This window comes from Elgaria multicarinata, chromosome 13 (genome assembly GCF_023053635.1).
Source record: "Elgaria multicarinata webbii isolate HBS135686 ecotype San Diego chromosome 13, rElgMul1.1.pri, whole genome shotgun sequence".
Taxonomy (NCBI): domain Eukaryota; kingdom Metazoa; phylum Chordata; class Lepidosauria; order Squamata; family Anguidae; genus Elgaria; species Elgaria multicarinata.
Genome location: NC_086183.1, coordinates 21,789,761 through 21,811,887, shown reverse-complemented (window position 1 = coordinate 21,811,887; position 22,127 = coordinate 21,789,761). Strand labels below are relative to the sequence as shown.

Here is a 22,127-nt window from a genome sequence, read left to right as displayed (position 1 = left end):
TGAGATGATGTTATGATACTTCTTCCACTCTGGCTTTGCTGCATCCTCCACACCTTATGGCTTCCCGCTTGGTGGGCCCACCTTATAGGTTAAGCAGGGTCTGTCACTGCCTTCCCCAACCTGGTGACCTCCAGATGTGTTGGAATGCAACTCCCATCATGTTGACTGGGAGTTGCAGTCCAGAAGGTACCAGGTGGGAGAAAGTTGTTCTATTGCATCCCTCTTGAAAAATGGGGACCATTTGCATTCAGAAGGTCCTAGGTTCGAGCCCCAGTATCTCCAGATAGGGCTGGAAAAACTCCTGCCCGAAACCTTGGCGAGCCATTGCTGCCAGTCAGTGTCAACAATACTGGCCTAGATGGACCAAAGGTCTGGCTCAGTATAAGGCAGCTGCCTATCTTCCTATCTGGAAATGCTGCAGGACTGGAGAAGATAGATTGACTATTCTGTGGTCAACGCTTCAATGCATTAATGATTCCGCTTTACAAGATCTGGCTCAAATGAAACATTACCTTTCCTCTTCTGCCTGGCTGGGGTGATGCTCTGGAGATGCTTGCATTTTCCAGAATCTCTTGCTTGCACATGCCCCCGCCTAGGGAATGTATGGACGTCATTAAATCCCTTCTGCCTGTTATTTTGCGGACAGTCAAGCATCTTTTGTTCCATCCTTGACGGATTCGGATTTTTTTAAACCAGAATTTCATTCTACCTTTGCAACTGTGCATTAATTACTTGCATTAGCGCGAATGGGTATTTGTGCAAATCTCTCCCAAAAGTGGGGGGAGGGACAGTCCATGGAATCCACTTGACTCGGAAAAAAGCCGGTCCACTGCAGAATGGGATGGTTAGTTTCAAAGAAATCCAAACTTATTCAAATCCCCCCCAGGTTTCTCCGACATCCCTACCCCCACGAGATAACATGACTAACCATCTCTCTCTCTGCCCCTCTTCTCGCAGTCCCTCCCAACGACCCTGAGATCCACAATGGTCCAATCGTGCACGTGATATCCAACATCCCCTACAACTTGTCCTGCCGGGCTACTGGTGCCAAGCCAGCCGCCGAGATCAGCTGGTACCGCGACGGACAACGGCAAGAGTCTGCCGTGTACTCCAAGGTGAGCAAGCAGGTGTCTGGTGTTGGGGAGAGCTAAGCAAGTGGGGAAGGGGTCATTGGCCATCGAGTCCGAGAGCAACCTGGAGCATTACAGGGGAGAACTTCAGAAGCAGCTCCATGTGAAACCAAGCCCTAAGACAGCCTTCCCCAATCTGACACCCTCCATATGAGTTGGACTACAACTTCAATCGTCCCCTAGCCAGGGGATTCTAGGAGGTGTAGTCCAATGCATACGGAGGCCCCAGGTTGGAGAAACCTGCCCTAAGACATCCCTGTCTCAAGACAGATGTCTTAGAGGGAAGTATTGAGGATGTGAACGCTTTTCCTTTCTTCCCTTCAGGCCTTGATGGATGACGGCAAGCGAGAGGTGGCGGTCAGCACCCTCCTCTTGATCCCCAGCAGCCGGGACATGGGCAGCTCCTTCACCTGCCGAGTCAGCAACCCAGCAGCCCCAGCTGGCAAGCAGACCACCGTCACCCTCAATGTGCAATGTGAGTCCATGGGGCAGGGGGTTCTGCTGGGCTCAGGGTTACTAGCCCACCAACGTAGCACCTGGCCCACTAGGGAGGGCACAGGAAACCTGGAGGAGCAATCTGAGTGAAATTGTAGCTACTTAGTTTTTCCGCAGCACCAAAAGCCTGCCTGCCTGTACACAAATGGAACAGTTAATTGGCAACCCAGAGGCAGATAGCAAGGGATCCAAGCAGATACAAAGACAGACAGTAAGGGATCCAGGTTGATGCAGGCTGGGTACAATCTCTGAGTTTAGGAAAGAGGTCTCAAGGGGATTCTTCAGTATACGAAGAGTTGGGCTTGGGAAGAAAGAAAACAGTGACTTTGGGAAATCCCTTCACTGGGACTTTTAAATTAAAGATACAAGCTGTTTAGGGTTTTGCACATTGCTCTCCTTTTTCTTGCAGATCCGCCTGTTGTAATGCTGTCAGTGCAACCACAAACTGTACCTGAGGGTGGCAAAGTGAGCTTCCTCTGTACGGCCACCTCCAACCCTGAAGTGACGGGCTACAGGTAAGGGCTAGAAGTATGGGAGCCCCTACTTTCTCCAGAGATCATGCAAGCTAGCATGTTCTGCTTGTGACATGACTGGGATGCCCTCTAATGGCAACACTGAGGATTGCACGCTCGGTGGTGCTTGCCAGTTCAGGACAGAGAGATATCTCTACTTCCTTCTGCTGAGGATATTGCCCTCTCCTCACCCTTCCCGTAATTCCTAAGAACAAAAGAAAGGCCTATCTAGACCAGCATCCTGTGACCCACAGTGGCCAACTAGATGCCTATGGAAAACCCATATGCAGAACCCAAGAACTCTCCTGCTGTTGTTCTCCAGTGACTGGTATTCAGACGCAGGCCGCTGCTGATCCTGGAGATGGCCCAGAGCCATCATGATTAGTAGCCATTGATAGCCTTCTCCTCCATGAATTCATCTCATCTCTTTTCAAAGCCATCCAAGTTGGTGGCCCATCACCATATCTTGCGGGAGCGAGTTCTGTAGTTTAACTTTGCGCTAGCTGAAGAACAACTCCCTTTCGTCTCTCTTGAATCTCCCACCATTCAGCTTCATGGGATAACCTCCCCCTACCCAGGTTTTTAGTATTATGCAAGAGGCAGAACAACTTCTCGCTGTCCACTTTCTCCACATCATGCACAATTTTATATACCTCCCTTATATACATCCACCCTCCCCATTACTTGCCGTTGAAAACAAAAACAAAAGAACAATGTGGATCCCGGCAGTGCCAGTGTGGTGTAGTGGCTAAATCACGTGAGGTACTGGTTCCTCTCTATTCGGCCCCGGTTAGGCCTCATCTAGATTATTGCATCCAGTTCTGGGCTCCACAATTCAAGAAGGACGCAGACAAGCTGGAGCGTGTTCAGAGGAGGGCGACCAGGATGATCAGAGGTCTAGAAACAAAGCCCTGTGAAGAGAGACTGAAGGAACTGGGCAGGTTTAGCCTGGAGAAGAGAAGACTGAGGGGAGACATGATAGCACTCTTCAAATACTTAAAAGGTGGTCACACAGAGGAGGGCCAGGATCTCTTCTCGATCCTCCCAGAGCGCAGGACACGGAATAATGGACTCAAATTAAAGGAAGCCAGATTCCAGCTGGACATCAGGAAAAACTTCCTGACTGTTAGAGCAGTGTGACAATGGAATCAGTTACCTAGGGAGGTTGTGGGCTCTCCCACACTAGAGGCCTTCAAGAGGCAGCTGGACAAGCATCTGTCGGGGATGTTTTAAGGTGGATTCCTGCATTGAGCAGGGGGTTGGACTCGATGGCCTTGTAGGCCCCTTCCAACTCTGCTATTCTATGATTCTAAGTGTTGGACTGGGAGTCGGGAGTTCTGGGTTCTGGTCCCTACTCCGAAAAAGGAAGCTCACTCGGTGACTTTGGGCCAATAATAGCCTCTCAGCTCAACCTACCTCACAGGGTCGTTGTTGAAAAGATAAAATGGAGAAAATGAGCAGGATTATGTATGCCACCTTGGAGGCGGAAAAAGGCAGGTTATAAATGTAATAAAATAAATAAATAAATAAAACAAATGAAAAAGTCCCACACATTCTAACCTTTCTCCATTGGGGAGTCCCTCGCAGGGGAACTTTTCCTCATCAGGGATTCTTTGAATCTCACTCTCCTAAGACTGCACATGCCTTCACAGGTGGGCTAAAGGAGGGGTTCCCATTCCGGAAGCCAACGGTGACAGCTACGAGGCGACAGTTGACCAGTCCTTCTTCACTGAGCCCGTGTCCTGCGAGGTGTCAAATGCTGTAGGAAGCACCAACGTCAGCACGCTGGTGGATGTGCATTGTGAGTAAAGGAGGCAGATCCGGATGTTGATATGGAGGGTTCCTTAGCTTGGCAGTAGAGCACATTTCTTTGCATGCAGAAGGGTCCTGGGTCAGTTCCTAAAATGCTTAGAGTTAAGAGGAAGGGCCATCTCTCAGTGTTCCTGGAGAGCCGCTGCCAGTCAGAGCTGGCAATGCAGGGCTTGATGGACAAAGGATCTGACCTCATATAAGGCCACTTCCTTGGTACCTAAGATAGAGGGTTGGGCAAAGAGGATCTACAAGGGTTAGCCTAGTGCAGAATTAGGGTTTAAACCAGGAGTGGGCAACTTTTTCTCTAATGCGGGCTGCAATCCTCTGGGGTAATCTATCGGGGGCTGCATGCTGGCGGTGGGCAGAACTGAAGCCCACGATGGGTAGGGCCAGGACAAAAACTGGTGGAGTCACTTTTTCGCCTTCTCTTCCTCCTTGCCAATCAGGCTGCCGGGGATAGAAAAATCACTCTTGTCAGGATGATCGTGCGAACCAGGTCATTGTCTCCACCAGCAGTTTGCATCAGGGCATTTTGGTTTTTAATGGGCTACTCCCAGGCTGGAGTTGTGAGCAGAACAGAAATGGGGGAGATCTGATCAGGGGGGGGGGGCGCTCAATTCCGCTACCCCAATAATTCAAGCAGGAGTGCTCACGTGTCATTGGAACACCCTGGCTTTGAATGCTCAGCCCATCTCTCATTTACATAGTGGTGTTGAAAGCACATTAAATAAATGCCTCCGTCATCCTTAGAATCCTCCACTTAGCTAGTTGGGTATTATTATTATCCACATGTTACAGGAGGGAGGACTTAGGTTAAAGATGAACAAAGGGATGAGGGGATTCCTGCTTCGTAGATCAGTCTCTCAGCTGCTCCGCTCCTCTAGCTCCCCATAACCCTCCCCTCCCTCATTCTTTCTGCAGTCGGACCCCGCCTGGTCTCTCAACCCAAGCCCCTGACGGTTGACGTCGGAGCGGATGCATCTTTCACCTGTACCTGGACTGGGAATCCACCTCTCACCTTGGCCTGGACGAAGAAGGGATCTAGTGTGGTAAGTGGAGTATATCAGCAGTTTATTAAGGGTTTTACTACAATAACAGTAATGAAAATAAGCAACACAGATAAAAGAAGGGATCTAGTGGAGAGCTGTGAAGGTCTGCAAGAAAAACGGGGGAAATAGAAGGGGCAGAGACTGGGGGGGGGGAATAGGGGGATGTTCCCCCCCCCGGGTTTTCCACACACAAAAAATCCCTAGAAAAAAGGAGAGAAACCTTTTTCACATTTTTCCATCCCTCCCCCAAACCCCCATTTTTTCCTAGGGTTTTTCCAAGCCTTTTCCACTCTCTTCTCTATGTGCACCAGGAGTCCATGCTCCCCAACCCTGCCTGTTTGCAACTCGCAAACCACACCAGACCTAGCACAGCAAACCCCACCTGAGTTTTAAGAGTGTAAGGAGAGCCCTGCTGGATCAGACCAAAGGTCCATCTAGTCTAGCATTTCGTTCACAGTGTGGCCAACCGGCTGCACATGGAAAACCCACAAGCAGGACATGAGTGCAACAGCACCTCCCGTCCATGTTCCCTAGCAAACTGGTGTACGTAGGCACACTGCCTCTGATACTGGGGCTTCCTCCCCCATTGCCTCGCCTATAAAAAGCAGGCTAGGGTCTCTCGGTCTTGAAAGATCTACTTTGTACCAGCAGGTGCTGAGCAATGGCAACACCCTGCACCTCAAGGCGGTGACGCAGGAAGACGCTGGTGTTTACGTGTGCAAAGCCATCGTGCCACGCATTGGAGTGGCTGAGAAGGAGGTGACGCTGGCTGTGAATGGTGAGGAGCTGGGCAGCATGGCAGGCAAGGCAACCTGTCCAAGCGGGTCTTGCAAAGAGACTCTAGGACACACCTTGGATAGCTCCTTTAGAGTTCTCACTGGTTCTGATTGAAACTCGGACAGGATTCACTGCCCCATTGTCATGGGAGTCACCAGCCTCCACTGGCTAGGGCTGCAGCAGGCCCCTGATTCAATGCTCGAATTATAAGAGGGGAGGTAGAGGGCCCTTCATGAGATCCACAAGCCCCACTCCTTGACTTCATCTCATTTTAATCAAACCATGGCCTGCAGCCTTTTAAATATGGATATGAATATAAATATGAGCCAACAGTGTGATGTAGCTGCAAAAAAAGCACAAATGCTATTTGGGGCTGTATTAATAGAAGAATAGCTTCGAAATCACGAAAGGTACTGGTTCCCCTCTATTTGGCAGCGGTTAGGCCTCATCTTGAGTATTGTGTCCAGTTCTGGGCTCCACACTTCAAGAAGAATTCAGACAAGCTGGAGGGGGTTCAGAGGAGGGCAGGGAGGATGATCAGGGGTCTGGAAACAAAGCCCTATGAAGAGAGACTGAAAGAACTGGGCATGTTTAGTCTGGAGAAGAGAAGACTGAGGGGGAGACTTGATCGCCCTCTTCAAATACTTGAAAGGTGGTCACACAGAGGAGGGCCGGGATCTCTTCTCAATCCTCCCACAGTGCAGGACACAGAAGAATGGGTTCAAGTTATAGGAAGCCAGCTTCCGGCTGGACATCAGGACAAACTTCCTGACTGTTAAAGCAGTACGACAATGGAACCAATGACCTTAGGGAAGTGGTGGGCTCTCCCACACGAGAGGCCTTCAAGATGCAGCTGGAGAGCCATCTGTCAGGGACGCTTTAAGGTGGATTCCTGCACTTAGCAGGGGGTTGGACTTGATGGCCTTATAAGCCCCTTCCAACTCTCCTATTCTATGATTCTATGAAAGCAATAGAGAAGAGGGCTGGCACACAATGGGAGGTGTCCGGGTCCCCTACAGACACCCTGGAAAACAAAGCAGTGACCTGACTGTGTCCTCGTTTCCAGGTCCACCGATTATCAGCACAGAACCAAGCCAGCAGACAGCGGTAGGAGCCAAAGCCCGGCTGGAGTGCTTGGTGGGAAGCGTTCCACCTCCTGACAGGATCGTAAGTGTTTCCATCTACCAGCCTTCCCCTTTGGACTTAAACAAGCCTGCGTATATTTCACAACTGGACTATTCAAGCTTAAAAATGAGCACCACATATAGAATTCAACATCTAAGAACAACTCAGTTTTTAGTCTCAAATACGCATGTTTCTAGCCCTTAAGAATCACATAATACTGCGCAGGCACGGAAGCCATGTGATATCTCCTCCAAAATATGCATTGCAGAGGGTGCTCAGCCCTCTGTGGGCCGGAGGTTACCCTCTTTCCCGGTTTAAGGCTTTAATGGTCAAAAGCAGCACTTTTAAATGAATTCGGAAATGCACCCGTAACCAGCGCAACTGGTACAATATCAGTGTTCTGACTGTCTCACGCCAACAAACACCAGAGCACATTCTGTACCAGTTGAAGTTTTCCGTCATCTTCAAAGGCAGCCCCACCTAATGCGCATAGCAGTAGTCTAATCTGGGCAGAACTAATGCATGCATAAGAACGTGTGCACCTTTTGAGAAAAAGAAAACCTCAGCACGCCTGACATATAGCAGGAGGGAGGGTCGGTAATCCAGCTCAGTTGCTGATCCAGCATTCGCCGTGCTGGCATGCACATTACTGCCATCCGTTTTATTTATTTCCATTCATATCCTTTGTCTCACGTTTTTAAAACGCCTCAGGGCAGCCAGCAGCAGTGGAAACCAACAATAAAAAGTGTTATTGGTAGGATTAAATTCAATTAAAACATAAATGGTCTCAATAGCATTGATGTAGCAGTATTATTAATAGAACAATACGTCTGAAATAAAAAATCATGTCTTCTCCCAAAGCCCCCTGGAACAGTGACAGGGTTAGGCTGTGATCCGATACACACTCAGCAGCTTACTTCTGAGCAGACCTCCTGAGGATTGCCCTGTTAGCCACCCAATTAAAAACCAAACCCAGGAAGGCCAACTAAACTCCTATAGGACGACCTTCCCAAAATGGGTACGCTCCAGAGGTGTTGGCCTACAATGCCCATCATCTCTAACCACTGGTTGGGGATGATGGGAGTTGTAAGGCAACACATTTGGAGGTTACCAGGTTGGGGAAGGCATTCCAATAGGGTGAGGGCCAACGAGGATCCTCCAGTAGGATTCTTATTTGCCAAGATTGCCAGTCAACTGAAGACTGGACAATACTGGCTCTCAGATCAGGGCTCTGTCCATTGACATAAGGGCCCAGGAAGTATGGGAGGAGGTGTACAAGTTTGTGGTGCATGCACAGAGCCTCTGTTTCCAAAATACTGGAGGCAAGATGGAGGCAAGGAAATATAAAGCATGTGGGTATCATCTACAAAAAGTTGGGGTGCATTGGAATGGCACAGAGAATTTAAGATATAAGAAAATAGGCAGCTTCCTTATACTGAGTCAAACCATGGTTCCAAGTAGCCCAGTATTGTCGACACTGACTGGCAGCAATGGCTCTCCAGGGTTTCAGGCAGGAAACTTGGGTTTCAGGCTTGGAGATGCCGGGGTCGAACCTGCAACCTTCTGCACACAAAGCAGGGACCCTTCCACTGAACCACGGCCCTTGACCAAAGAAGTGGTTCCATCTTAGAACTCTTTGACTATAGTTGCCATTGCTCTTACTGTCCCATCGGGGACGTCAGTGTAGGGACATAAGAAACTGCTTTAAATGAAGTCAGAATATGGGTCTATCTAGCCCAGTATTGTCCTCACTGACTGGTAGCAATGGCGCTCCAGGATTTTAGGATTTTTTTCAGCCCTACCTGGAGATGCTGGGGATCGAACCTGTCACTGAGCCACGATCCTGTCAAAATAGTCTGAGATGGACCAGTGCATAACTGGCAGTGTTAAATCTTCCATGAAGACACCCACTAACCCACTAACATCTGGTGTATAGCCAGATGTATAGCCATACTGATTATTTTCTTCCACCTGGGCTGCAGACAGACAAAAAGGATCTGCGTGAGCATGGAGAAAACCAGATTTCTCTTGAGTGATCCGCTGGCCACATGGTGGCAACAGTAACATGGAGCATTTGGGGCCACCATGTGGCAGCCGTCTCACATGTGCTCGCCCATGCGCTCCCCCTCGCTCCACGGTCTTCATACCCTCTCCTTCCTCTTGTAACAGGCCTGGGCATGGGGTGAACGGGTGCTGGATGCTGGCTCGCTGGACCGCTTCACGGTGGACACTGTGGTGACAGACCAAGGGGTGCTCTCAGCTTTGCTGATCGACCCGACCCATGACGCTGACTATGCGCTTCCCTACAACTGCACAGCTTGGAACCGCTTTGGCGCACGCTCCGTCGCGGTCACCTTGCGCCGCCAAGGTGAGAGGCACCGGTTTTTGCCAGGTAGCCCTTGGAATTATCCCCTAGACCTGGGGACTCAATCATGGTACTCAAGGGTGCCAATGAGTCCACAGACACCTCTCCTGGTGCCTGACAGGCTCTCGGTTCCTCCTGGTTTTTATGTTATTTCTTAATATAATCTTTTTTAAAAAAAACAAACTGGGACACTGGCGAGTTCTGCAAAGCCAATTGCTGCCCTCCAGTACCATCTCTATTTGGGTTCAAAAGAATGCTTTTGTGTTGGGGGGCAGTATTCAGACACCACATCTGCCTTATACTTAGGTTCTTTTGCAAATTACATTTCTTTTAGTCTCATCAGCTTGGCCAAGGCGTCTTTCATGGCAGCCATTTTGTGAGGGTACCTGTGACACTCTCCACATTCCAGAAGAGTCCGCTCATCCAAAAAAGCTGGGGACCTCTGTCCTTGACCAGCCTTTCCCAAGCTGGTGCCCTCCAGATGTTTTGGACAACAACTCCCACCAGCCCCAGCATGGTTAATAGTCAGGCATGATGGGAGTGGTAGTCCAAAATATCGAAACGGGTATAGCATTAATGTGATCCTTCCTGTTGGGCCCTCCTCCTCCATCAGTGAGTACGGTTGGACTCACCTAGAGGTGGCAGAGACTAGGCAGCACCGGGCAACCTCCATTTTGATTTCCCACAATGCCCTCAGCATCATGCTGCTTGGTGCACCGAGCCGGAGGTGTTGATATTTTTTCTTAATGCGAGTTCAGAGTGACTCTTGATTAAGTGCTGGTTCTTTCCACTACAGCCCAAAACACTTGGGTCCAACAGCTGCTCAAGGATGCTGAGTGCAGTTGCCAGCCCCCTTAGTGTCAAAGTTGGTGGGAGTCCCAGGTTCAAATCCCTCCTTAGCCACAAAGCTCAATTAGGCAATTCGCCATCTCTCAGCACAGCCCACACTGTAGGGTTGATGTGATGGCAGGCTGGGATAAACCCTTGCCAGTCATTCTGAACTCCTTGAGGGAAAGGCAGGCTTACACATATGATAAATCAGCATTGCCCTGAGGGGAGCGGTGGATTATGGGAACTGTTGTCCAACAAATCTAGAGGGTACCAGGCTGGGAAGGTCTGTGATGGATGCATAAGACAAAATAATAAAGGAATGAATTCTTCCACCAGAAGTCTGGTCCGTCCTCATCTTGGGTGCCATGGCTGCCTCCGGAGTTGCTGCCCTCCTGATCCTAGTTGTCTTCATCTCCCTCTGTTACCGGCGCAAGCGCTGCAGAAAAGGTGAGGATCTGTGCAGCTCCCTCCTCCCCCTCCCCCTGCTTCTCAGCCTCTTCTCTACTTGAAGTGCACCTGGAGGGGCTAAATGGAGCCTTCCGTCTCTGTGATGCCAGGAAGCGCACATGTTTGCGTTGAAAGGAGCTGACACATGCGCCAGCCCAGCAGAAAGCTAGGGCTGCACAGCCGCAGGTATGAGGTCAGATCCCAGCGGGGGGGGGGGGGGAGGCTGCGCGTCTCCTTCGCCGGGGAAGGGAGCATAGCTGAGTGACGGAGCAGCACGGCTGTGCAGGCCAAAGGTTCCAGGTTCTATTTCCAGCATCTCCCAGTTTAAAAAGGGATCCCCCTACTGGGAGAAAGACTTCTGCTTGGAGAAATGCTGCCACTCAGAGTAGACCAGGGTGGGCATTCTTCAGGCTTGCAGGATCTACTCTGCGGGTTATTAACAAAATCTCAGCCCAGGAATGTGTGTTGAGTACTATGATCCAATGAAACTTGCAACTCTTCTGCACAAAAATCCAGTGTGGGTAACCCCAAGCTTTCTTTTCATTTTGTTTATTACATTTCTGTACTGCCCAGTAGCTGAAACTCTCTGGGCGGTTTACAAAGATGAAAAACCCATTAAAATAATTATACAGTCTGAAAACCCTTTAGATATGAGCATATAGACAGGCAGAGAGAGACACACAGATCTCAAACCCATTTAAACAATCAGCAATACAAAAAGTCCAGGACCTTTAAACAATCAACAATAAGAAAAGTCAAGAGGGGAAAAAAGAGAAGTTTTCTTCTTTTCAACAGTATAAATGAGAGTGAGATGGAATCTTTGGCTATTATTATTGTTGCTATTGGGAGTCAGAAATCCTTGCTGATCTACTGCAAATGACCTAGGTTCTGACTAAAGACTCAGGAAGCTCTGGGTGTGTAGTAGCGCACTGTTGATTATATGACGTAGCAGCAACTGTGCACCCACCCCAGGGCTTTCTGCTGAAGCTGCGGAGGAAAATAATCGGGGACCTACCCGAACTTTTTTCTCTAGAGCAAGGTGATGTCAAGACAGCCCCTAAGCCTCGCTCTGGGGTCACACCAGAGCTGTGGCTGGGCCGGGCCTGGTGGAAGGCGACCTGCAATTGGATGCCTTCCGCCAGGCCGCAGAATTTCCAAGGGACTCAACACCAACCCGGTGCTGTGAAAACACCCCCAAGAGATCTATCGTTAGATCCAGATCTACTTCCTGCTCACCCCTGCAATAGGCAATACTGTACCAGACAGTCTGATGCATTTTAAGGCAGCTTCATACGTTCAATATGTCCCCCCCAAGTCTAACATTCCAGTGACCCTGTTCAGGCATAAAGCAATGGTGGTTAAGCATTCGGAGTAAAACTACGACTTAGCATGTAGTGTGAACTATGGTGGCTACGTCAACACGGTTTGAACATGCTCACTCACCATTTGCTGCAAAAGGGTTGGCGGCCTAACTATGGCTTAGCGTGTCATCTGAACAGGCCCATTGTCAGTGCGCAAGCAGGTGTACAGGCACGTAGGAAGCTGTCAAACCACTGGTCCGTTTATTTGCGTACTGCTCACTTTAGTACAGAAACTCAAGCCCAGGGCCAAATCCGGCCTTCCCGGAGCCTCAATCTGGCCCATCCAATCCCACATGACTCCTTCTCCTGCTTCCCCTCAACCGCAAATTGTTGAGCCGTTTCCTTGCTTTTCTGCAGTCTTTTGGACTAATTCTAACAGGTTAAAATGCCTCTTCTAAGGCTTAGTTACCACAATATCTGACAGATTGCGGCTCCTAACCTGAACCTACCCCCATGCTACGCTCAACATCTAAGGTCCTCCTCTGGGTTCCTACTGCGAGGGAAGCTCAGAGGATAACCACAAGGGAGAGGACCTTTTCAGTGGTGGCCCCCCAATTTTGGAACGATCTCCCCCGACGAGGCTCGCCTGGCACCAACGTTGTTAACTTTTCTCCCAGGCATTTAACAGCATGTGTTGAGTTTTTAACTGACCCAGAATAGTTGTTTTAAATGGATATTATCTAATCTGTTTCTATGCTTTTTATGTTTCTTAAATTTTGCATATTGGTTTTTAGCGTTCAGAGTGTTTTCATCTTTGTAACTGCCCAGAGAGCTTCAGCTATGGGGTGGTATATAAATGTAATAAAATAATAAGTAATAATAAATATGCAGGTATATTCTGTTGGTATTTGGGGCCTGCCCCTCTTATCCTCAGCTCTGCCCACAAGCTGAATGTGGTCCCTGAGAATTTCTCCGAAATGAAATTTCAGCCCTCACCCTGGCTAGCAGAGGCTCGCTAGGTCAGGGGTGGTCAACACATGGCTCACAGCCGGCAGGTGACCCCTGTGGTCTTCTATAGTATCCTCCCTACCACACCACCAGAAAACTTATTTATTATAAAGCGCTCACACCCAAATGTGCGTTTAGCACCAGGGAGCAGTTTGCTGCCAAATTTCAACAGCAAGCCACCATTTTCCCCCCAGGCAGCCGTGGCCTCCCACAGATCCCTGGCCCTGCTTTAGGGCTTTCTCATCACCCTTTTAAATTCGAGATACCAGGGGCTGTACCTTGGTCCTTCTGCATGCCAAGCTTCAGGGTGTATCATTGAGCCGTGATCCCTCCCCAACACGGACGTTCGTGTGCTGAGCTGGGGTGGAACTGTATAGCCGGAGGTCTGGATTTGGCCCACGGTTCTGAGCCTCGTGTGGCGCAGAGCGGTAAAGCAGTTTCTGCAGCTGAAACTCTCCCCACGGCCTGAGTTCGATCCCAGCGGAAGCTGGTTTCAGGCAGCCGGCTCGGGTCGACTCAGCCTTCCATTCTCCCGAGGTCGGTAAAATGAGTACCCAGTTAGCTGGGGGAAAGGTAATAACGGCCGGGGAAGGCAACGGCAAACCACCCCGCTAGAAGGCCTGCCAAGAAAACGTCAGCGAAAGCTGGCGTCCCTCCAAGAGTCAGTAATGACTCAGTGCTTGCACGAGAGGTTCCTTTCCTTTTCTTTCTGAGATTTTATAGAATCATAGAATAGTAGAGTTGTAAGGGACCTATAAGGCCATTGAGTCCAACCTTCCATTCAATGCAGGAATCCACATCAAAGCATACCCGACAAGATAGTTGTCCAGGTGCCTCATGAAGGCCTCTGGTGTGGGAGAGCCCACAACCTCCCTAGGTAATTGGTTCCATTGTCGCACTGCTCTAACAGTCAGGACATTTTTCCTGATGCCCAGCCAGAATCTGGCTTCCTGTAACTTCAGCCCATTATTCCGAATCCTGCTCTCTGGGAGGATTGAGAAGAGATCCTGGCCCTTCTCAGTGTGGCAACCTTTTAAGTATTTGAAGAGTGCTATCATGTCTCCCCTCAATCTTCTCTTCTCCAGACTAAACCTGCCCAATCCTTTCAGTCCCTCTTCACAGGGCTTTGTTTCCAGACCCTTGATCATCCTTGTTGCCCTCCTCTGAACAGGCTCCAGCTTGTCTGCATCCTTCTTGAAGTGAGAACTGGACACAATACTCAAGACAAGGCCTAACCAGGGTCGAATAGAGGGGAACCAGTACCTCGCACAATTTGGAAGCTATACTTCTATTAATGCAGCCCAAAATAGCATTTGATTTTTTTTTGCACACCTGCCCCTAGGGAGGGATGTCCATTGCTAGGCAACCATTTCTTCTTTTGGCTTGATGGTGTTCCGCAGCGCGTACGACTCGCTTCGCGAGCCGAGCAGTGGTTCCTGGCGGCTTTTTTTGCATGTGCCATTTTCAGAAGGTTATGCAATTTGCGCAAATTGCAGCCACACTTACACAAATTGCGCAAATGTGGCCATAATTTGCATAAATTCGGCCACAGATTGCTCAGAAGTTTGTGCAAATTGCAGAACCTTCCCCCATCTCGCCTCCAAATGTGCAAAATTTCCAGAAAGCCCATGAACTGGCCTGACTTGGTGCAGATTGAGTCGGGCACCACAGCAGCAACCAAAATGAAGTTGGGGGGAGCCTAGGAAAACCAATCAAAGCCCCCCCACACACACACACACAATGGATTTCCCCAGCATCCCTAGCCTTAGGTGCAATTTAATACCTGTGTTTCTCCATCTGTCTTCTCTGCAGCCAAGCGGGGAACGCAGCTCTCCAAAGCGGACATCCTAGTGCAAATCACGACAAGCGAGAGCAGCCCCAGCAGGCCAAGCGAGGCGGAAGAGGATGGCAAGGAGCCCATGGTGAGTAGCAGTCGCACCAGTGACCCACTCTCATGTGCAGTGGCGCCGGTAGAGCTGGACCTTGGGGCTGAAGCCAAGGCCCCGCGGCCTGATGGGGGCCCAAAGGAGCACCCAGAGTGTGGTAGGTTATGAGGACATCAGGGCAGCAGAAGTCAACTCTTGCAGCCGTGATGGCTCTATGATTACTGAAGTGAGTTTAGAATTCTGGGGCATGCTGGGAATTGTAGGCGTTCGCTGGAGAATGCCGGGTGTTGTGGAACTTTTTTCTGACTAAACATGCACAGGATTGCAGCCTAAGAGACAGAGCCATCGAAGGTCCAAGGGGTACATCAGACCATTATACATCCAGGGTCTAAAATGACCTGCCGTCATCACTGTGGTTGTGATCTTTGCCCAAACTCCCATTAGGTACCCCATATATCAACAGAAAACACTCTGCTGAGATCCCCACCCCACTGCCACCCTGTAGAACATGGGAAGGCGGTCAACTTTTGATCCGTGAGACAGATTACCCCCCATCCCAGACCAAGCCAGTGGGCCAGATGATGTCAGGGAGCAGCGCCTTACACTTGATGCCCCACCCCTCCTGTGACATCATCTCCCCACCCCCTACCCCACTTTCCAAAAAATCATTATTTTCTCCCTGCAGGGAGAGGCATGAAGTTTCACACCAAAAGACTTGCAAGGGCCAGCTTCTGTAAGCCCTGGCTGGGTCAGACTCCTCTTTCCCACCCTACTTACAACCCATCCCACAACACCTAGTCAATACTCTGTGTCCTCTAAGTACACACAGTCCCCATTGGGCAATTTGGGGAACACTTGCTCCCAAGATTTTTAAAGTCTTTTCTTCTTCTTCTGCAAACCTTGGGTTCCCACCCCACAACCAGACTGTTGATGTCCCCTCACCCCCGCTCTTGTGCACGGATGGTGCTGCTTTGGCCACATATGCAATGGCACTTGCACCTGAACATCAGTAATAGAATGGTGGGGTGTCGTCAACGTGTGTTGGGCTACAGCTCCCAGCATGCCTGACTATTGGCCAAACACCTGATGGGGAAGGCTGATTTAAAGAGGAGGAGATCCGGTCGTGCGGATCTTCATTAAGAACATAAGAAGAGCCCTGCTGGATCAGACTAAGGGTCCATCTAGTCCAGCATTCTGTTCACACAGTGGCCAACCAGCCATCGGCCAGGGATGAACAAGCAGGACATGGTGCAACAGCACCCTCCCACCCATGTTCCCCAGCAGCTGGTGCACACAGGCTTACTGCCTCAAATACTGGAGAAAGCACCCAACCATCAGGGCTAGTAGCCATTGATAGCCTTTACCTCCAGGAATTTATCCAACCCCCGTTTAAAGCCATCCAAATGGGTGGACCTGACTGCATCTTGTAGTAGTGAATTCCATATTTCAACTATGCCCTGTGTGAAGAAGTACTTCCTTTTATTTGTCCTGAATCTCCCCCAGCTTCATGGGATGACCCCCTTGGGTTCTAGTACTATGGGAGAAGGAAAAAATTGTCTCATCTAGTTTGGCCCTGAGGGACCCATCAAACCTGAACTCAGGACAAGGGCATTTTCTGTATGATGCTCACCTTTCCCCCTTCATCTACCTCCAGGCCACGAGCAGCGAGTCTCCAGGGACCTCCCACACGGAGCACAGCGAAATCCTGGAGGATGACGAAGGGAGCCAGGAGCTGAAGGTGAGCTCAGCTAGGGCCATGGAGGACTCATCGCGTCTCTCCAGGATGGCCTTTTAGGCCCCTTCCAACTCTACTATTCTAGGATTCTAGGATTCATTCATTTAAAATAGTTCTAGCCCACCTTTTCGGGTCAGACTGTGGTGTCCAACAAACAGATTCACAACATGAAATCCACGCAAGCTTAAAACCACAGACTGTCCTTTGGCCTAGAACTCTCACCATCCCTCACCATTGGCTATGCCAGCTGGGGATGATGGGATTTGAAGACCAAAACATCTGAAGGGGCACAGCTGCCATAGATCCTAAAAAGTACAATGGAATATTTAAAAAGCCAAGAGCCAACAATCATGCGAATGACACACTGCATTCACCCCAGGAAGAGCAACAAATAAATAATTATTTCATCTTCACACCCTGCCTCGTTCAAGTATGGAAGTCGCTCCCACAAGACGTAGTGATGGCCACCAATTGGGATGGCTTTATAAGAGGGTTAGATAAATTCCTGGAGGAGAAAGGTATCAATGGCTACTAGCCCTGATGGCTATGTGCTGCCTCCAGTATCAGAGGAAGTAAGCCTGTGTACACCAGTTGCAGGGGAACATGGGCAGAAGGGAACTGTTGTAGTCATGTCCTTGTGGGTTCCTGGCCAACAACTGGTTGGCCACTGTGTAAACAGAATTCTGGACTAGATGGACCCTTGGCCTGATCCAGCAGGGCTATTCTTATGTTGCTATTACAAGCGACCCTAGCCTCATATATACAGCAACCTAAGCAGAGGTGTGTTCAAAAGAAGGCAGCTGTAAACAAATAGGTCTTCAGAGCCCACTTGAATGCCTGCAAAGGATCTAAGGGAACATTGAACCCAAGGCATGCAACATGCCTTTGGAATGCCACGCTCCCCTCTCCGGAAGAGTCACAGGACTGTACAAATTACCTTTCTGGAATATCTGAAAGGTCCACCCTTTTGCAGCATCCTGTCTCCGGTAAAACGTCTAGCAAGATGCCTCTGTGATGCTAACAAGTAGGGCATGGCCCTTCCAGTTTGTCTCCAGTATCCAACACTCAGCGGTAGAAGGCCATTGCACATGGAGGCTCTATTCTTGCCTCTCGTGGCTGCTCTCAGACAATTCTTTCTGAAAGCTTCCTAAGCTAGCAGCCATTGCTACATCTTCTGCATGTTAATCTTGTGCACCATGGAGCAAGTCTGTTTTCAGCCATCCATTTATTCGTTACATTTTGGTCCCTTCCCCCCGCAAGGAGTTCAGAGTGCTTTCTCCCCGCTGCTCCACCACCGTTTTATTCCCACAGCAACTGGACTGGACTGAGGTCCCTTAGTGAGCTTCATGGTCTCCCCAGTCACAATCCAACACTCTTACTCAGCGGTGTTGAACCTCTTTCCACCCGAGACCTGAATTGTATTTTGGAGCAGCTCTCAGGGGCCACATTCCAGAGGTGGGTGAGGCCAAAGAAAATGTGTGTGGCCAAAGGCAAAAGGGGCGTGGTCAAAGGCAAAAAGGGCGGGGTCAAAATCACTGAAAACGCCAGCATGTTTTAGCTTAAAGTTCTCACTACCACTAACTGAGCCTTAGGAGAGAACATTTCAACCTTTTAGAAGGGGGGCAGGGAACTGCACAAAAGCCGTGAAACTACCAAAACCATCAGTAGCTGGGAGAAAGGGGGTGGGACCACGGGGAGCGGCTATCTGGGGAACCCAGAAGGGCTGGATTGGGGCCGCAGGAAGACGTGATTTGCCCCCCAAGGCCTGAAGTTCCCCACCCCTCCTCTAACCACTACACCACACTGAAAATTGTCCCTCAGATTCTTTGCAGCAGCTATCCTCAACTTGTTCCAATGGCATTTTCATGTTTTTTCCCTCTTCATCTTCTCCCCTAGGATCCCACCAATGGCTACTACAAAGTGCGTGCCCATGAGGAGCCATGCCTGGGAAGCAGCTTCTCCGAATACACGCCAGCCCCCCGGCCATTGTTTGGGGCCACTTCTCTGTATCCTTCCACAGGGCCGGTGCAACCCAAGCTGTATGAATACGCTCACCGCTACACCTTGGGCACCCCTGGTTCCCGCTCGGCCTATGACCCCCACGAGCGACTTTTCCCTCAGGAAAACATGTACAGTGGTACGGCCTACCTCACAGCCCCCTACAGCCGAGCCTTCACCAGCTACGTCAAACCCAGCAGCTACGAGAAGGCCGAGAGTGGTTACGAACAGTCAGACCAGGCCAGCAAGGCCTCGGGCTGCTCGCGTTTCTCCTATACCTCCTTGTCCCAGCAGTCTGACTACGGGCGCCCTGCTCACCAACGCATGCAGACTCACGTATGACTCATACCTGACCCCTGCCAAGCTCTTTTCACCTCTAGAGAGAGAAAAGGGAACGGACGCTCACTTTGGCTAACAGACTCCCAACGGCCGGGTGATAAGACTTGATGTCCTTGAGCTTGCCTGGAGGATGCACCATTTTCATCTTCCGGGGAAGATGGCAGGTAGCTGGCTCAGCAATCCCCAGTGGCAGCAAACCAAGACGGCCGACGGCCTGCTTGTCATCTTCCAACTGGAACTGGCTCCATCTCGCTTTGGCTGTGAGGAAACCAACCTGTCGACTGCCTTCCTATCGGGACCTGAAAGTGGATCCTCCGTGTTGAAATGCACCCCTCTGTGGAGATGGAGAAGAGGCTCTTCATGAGTTGTCTTGGCCTGTAAGGATCTGGATTCAAAATGGAGGATGTTGTTGCTTGACGGACAGAAGCGTGGGCGTAAGGAACCGGCGGGTGCTCCAGGTGGTGCACGAGATGGTGCTGTTACAGCCTCTGCAATGGGACTACGTGACACTTGTTCTTGGCTCCCCAACGGAGTTGCCCCGAGGGCAATCTCCAGCCACGAAGGCAAGACTCTCCCGCCATTGCATGATTCTGGAAAATCTCTACGCATGGGCGCTAGTGCTTGCATTTTAATTTTCCTGGCTTGACTGCTGTGGTTTAAATAATTCCCTCTTCCCCCTCTTTAGCAGGGGTGGCTCTGAATGGATACAAATGCAACTAGGTTCCCACCCATCCCCTTTAATTAAAACAACTGGTGCAACTTCTAATAGAAAGGCGCCTGCCACGTTACGCAAGTCAGATCAGAAAGTGGCGCTGGTGTTCAACAGTGAGGCCAGAATGAGACCTGGAAGGACTCCTTGGGCACAAGCGTTGAAATGACTAGAACTGGGTTGAGCATTTAAAATGCCATTTTTAAAAATCCAAGGGAGGAGCATGGGAAAACACAGAAAGCTGAAAGACGATGGGATCTATTGATTTCGTTTCTGTGTGTGGTATATAATAAGTTATTCCTTCTGATTACTTTTTGCCTTAAGCATATTTCTCTGCCGTTGGATTTTATTTTATTTTATTTTTGACATGTTTGTTTTGATCGTTCCAGAATCACCGGGGTTGGTTTCGTTTTTGCTTTGGTTTTGTTTTCTTCCTGTTCGTTTTGTATTTTGCATTTTTGAGAATGGGATTTCACAGAGAGACGCTACGGCTATGCCTGTTTGGATGTGTGGTGCTTTATAGCAGAAGAGGAGAAATGATCGATGTCTTGCCGAAAGGAGAGTTCAAATATTTATAATTAATTTTTAAAAAAAAAAAAAACACATGGGAGTGAGTGATGCTTCATTATTTCAGCCTTGTCTAGTGGCAAGATTTCAGCCTACCAGGTGGCATGATATGGAACACAAACACACATAATGTAGAATTCAAGCAACGGCCTTATACCTGATCTCATGCGTGGTGGTATAATGGAACCAGAGCTCGCAGGGCAGAATTATTATTATTATTTATTTATTTATTTATATAGCACCATCAGTGTACATGGTGCTGTACAGAGTAAAACAATAAAATAGCAAAACCCTGCCGCATAGGCTTACATTCTAATAAAATCATAATAAAACAATAAGAAGGGGAAGAGAGTGCACCAAACAGGCACAGGGTAGAGTAAAACTAACAGTATAAAAGTCAGAACAAAATCAAGTTTTAAAAGCTTTAGAAAAAAGAAACGTTTTTAGCTGAGCTTTAAAAGCTGCGATTGAACTTGTAGTTCTCAAATGTTCTGGAAGTCGTGGGACTTTTGGATTAGCAGGGATGATGACATCATCTGCCACCCCCTTTCAGGATTCTTCAGTGGAGGCTGGTGGCTCTGATGTCAGTGGGGCGGTGAATCTGCTCCCATTTCAGTCTGGTTCAGTCAAAATTATCAAGAAGCTATCTAAGGTGCAGAAGTAGATGCAAGTGTGGATTCACTGCCCCACTGACATTGGAGCCACTGACCTCCACTAGGCTTTCTTGTCCTCTCCAAGTCTAGCTGCAATCCCTACAGGAGCTGGAGAGAAACGAATTTTCCCAGCAACAACGTATAGTGGTGATCTGTCCTTCTTGTAATGTGAAGGATTTTGGAATGGTCCGGTATTGAAAAGGCAATGAATACCCATTCGCTTTAGAAAAGGCCTGCTGTGAGTGCAAATGAACACTGTTAGAACTGGTTTATTGATACAGATCTACAGGGTCTATATCAATATCTACAGGGTCTGTATTTGGGGGCTGTCCTTGGGTGTGTGGCTGTGGGGGCTGTTGTGATGTGCACCTGCCCTTCCAAATTTGCCACTACCCCACTGATTATACAATTCGTTGATTGATTCCAGAGGTGCTTCCCAGACAGGCTTTGATTGTGCAATCACCCTGCCCCATTCATGGGATTTGACCAAAGGTCCGAACATCGTCGTCTTCCATTTGTAACCCTCCCCTGGATTCCCAGCTGCTGCTTCTATCTTTTCCCTTATTCCAGAAAATCCACTGAAGAGGGAAAAATGGAAAAGCTGTGCAGAGTCTTTTGATGGACACCATTAGCCATGTTGGCAGGGGCGGATAGGATTTGACATACAAAACATCTGGAGGGCACCAGATTGGAGAAAGCTAGAAGGAAGGTTTTGAGCAGGACCTGCAAAATTCCATTTCGTACATCAGTAGTAAAGCTCCATGACCCCTCGCCTCCTTTAAAGTGAGTCTCCCTCCTATGGGAGCAGACTCTTTGGGAGGGGAGCCTAGTTCCATGGCAGAGCATCTACTTTGTACGCCGAAGGTCCCGGGTTCAATCCCTGGTATCTCCAGCTAAAGCAGGGGAGGTCATCCTCTGGGGCATGGGCCTAATTCAGCCTGCAGATGGGGGGGGGCTTTCCCTCCCAAGCTCCCCCCCCCTTCTCAAAGCTTTCCCCCTTGGTCTGGCAAAAGGATCAGGTAGCAGCAGGTGACAGTTAAATCTCTCCTGAAAACCTTGGAAGCTGCAGTGGCTGTTCACACAACAAATTCAGTGGTTGGGTGTGAATCATTCGCTGAACCCTGGGTTAGCGTGTCGTGCGAACCCAGGACATTTTCTACAGGGTGGCTTGTTAACCACCCCGAATGAACCAACAACTAAGCTTGGGTTCTTGTCGTGTTTCCTAAAAGCATGACAGTTCTCAAGGTGCTTTGTTCAAGAAAAATAAACCACACTGCCTGGTCAACAAGATACCCTGCAGAAAATGTCCTGGGTTCAGGCATCACGCTAATCCAGTATTCAACAAACAACCCAGGATTCAACGAACAATCTACATTCAACAGCTGAAT

At 49.4% G+C, this 22,127-nt stretch overlaps 1 protein-coding gene across 2 annotated transcripts in view; it reads left to right on the top strand.

The window, feature by feature from the left end:
* Positions 1–20,133, top strand: part of KIRREL2 (kirre like nephrin family adhesion molecule 2) — a 52,951-nt gene extending 32,818 nt beyond the window's left edge. Inside the window, exons 4-15 of one of the 2 annotated variants that reach the window (XM_063139680.1) lie at positions 958–1,115; positions 1,455–1,605; positions 2,035–2,140; positions 3,790–3,938; positions 4,871–4,998; positions 5,650–5,776; positions 6,842–6,942; positions 9,070–9,268; positions 10,433–10,543; positions 14,665–14,774; positions 16,393–16,476; positions 18,370–20,133. In XM_063139680.1, coding sequence (XP_062995750.1) covers positions 958–1,115; positions 1,455–1,605; positions 2,035–2,140; positions 3,790–3,938; positions 4,871–4,998; positions 5,650–5,776; positions 6,842–6,942; positions 9,070–9,268; positions 10,433–10,543; positions 14,665–14,774; positions 16,393–16,476; positions 18,370–18,813 — 1,868 coding nt within the window. In that variant the 3' untranslated portion in view covers positions 18,814–20,133. Of the gene's footprint in view, positions 1–957; positions 1,116–1,454; positions 1,606–2,034; positions 2,141–3,789; positions 3,939–4,870; positions 4,999–5,646; positions 5,777–6,841; positions 6,943–9,069; positions 9,269–10,432; positions 10,544–14,664; positions 14,775–16,392; positions 16,477–18,369 lie in introns of both variants that reach the window. The other variant, XM_063139679.1, reaches the window with a different exon arrangement.
* The last annotated feature ends 1,994 nt before the right edge of the window (positions 20,134–22,127 follow it).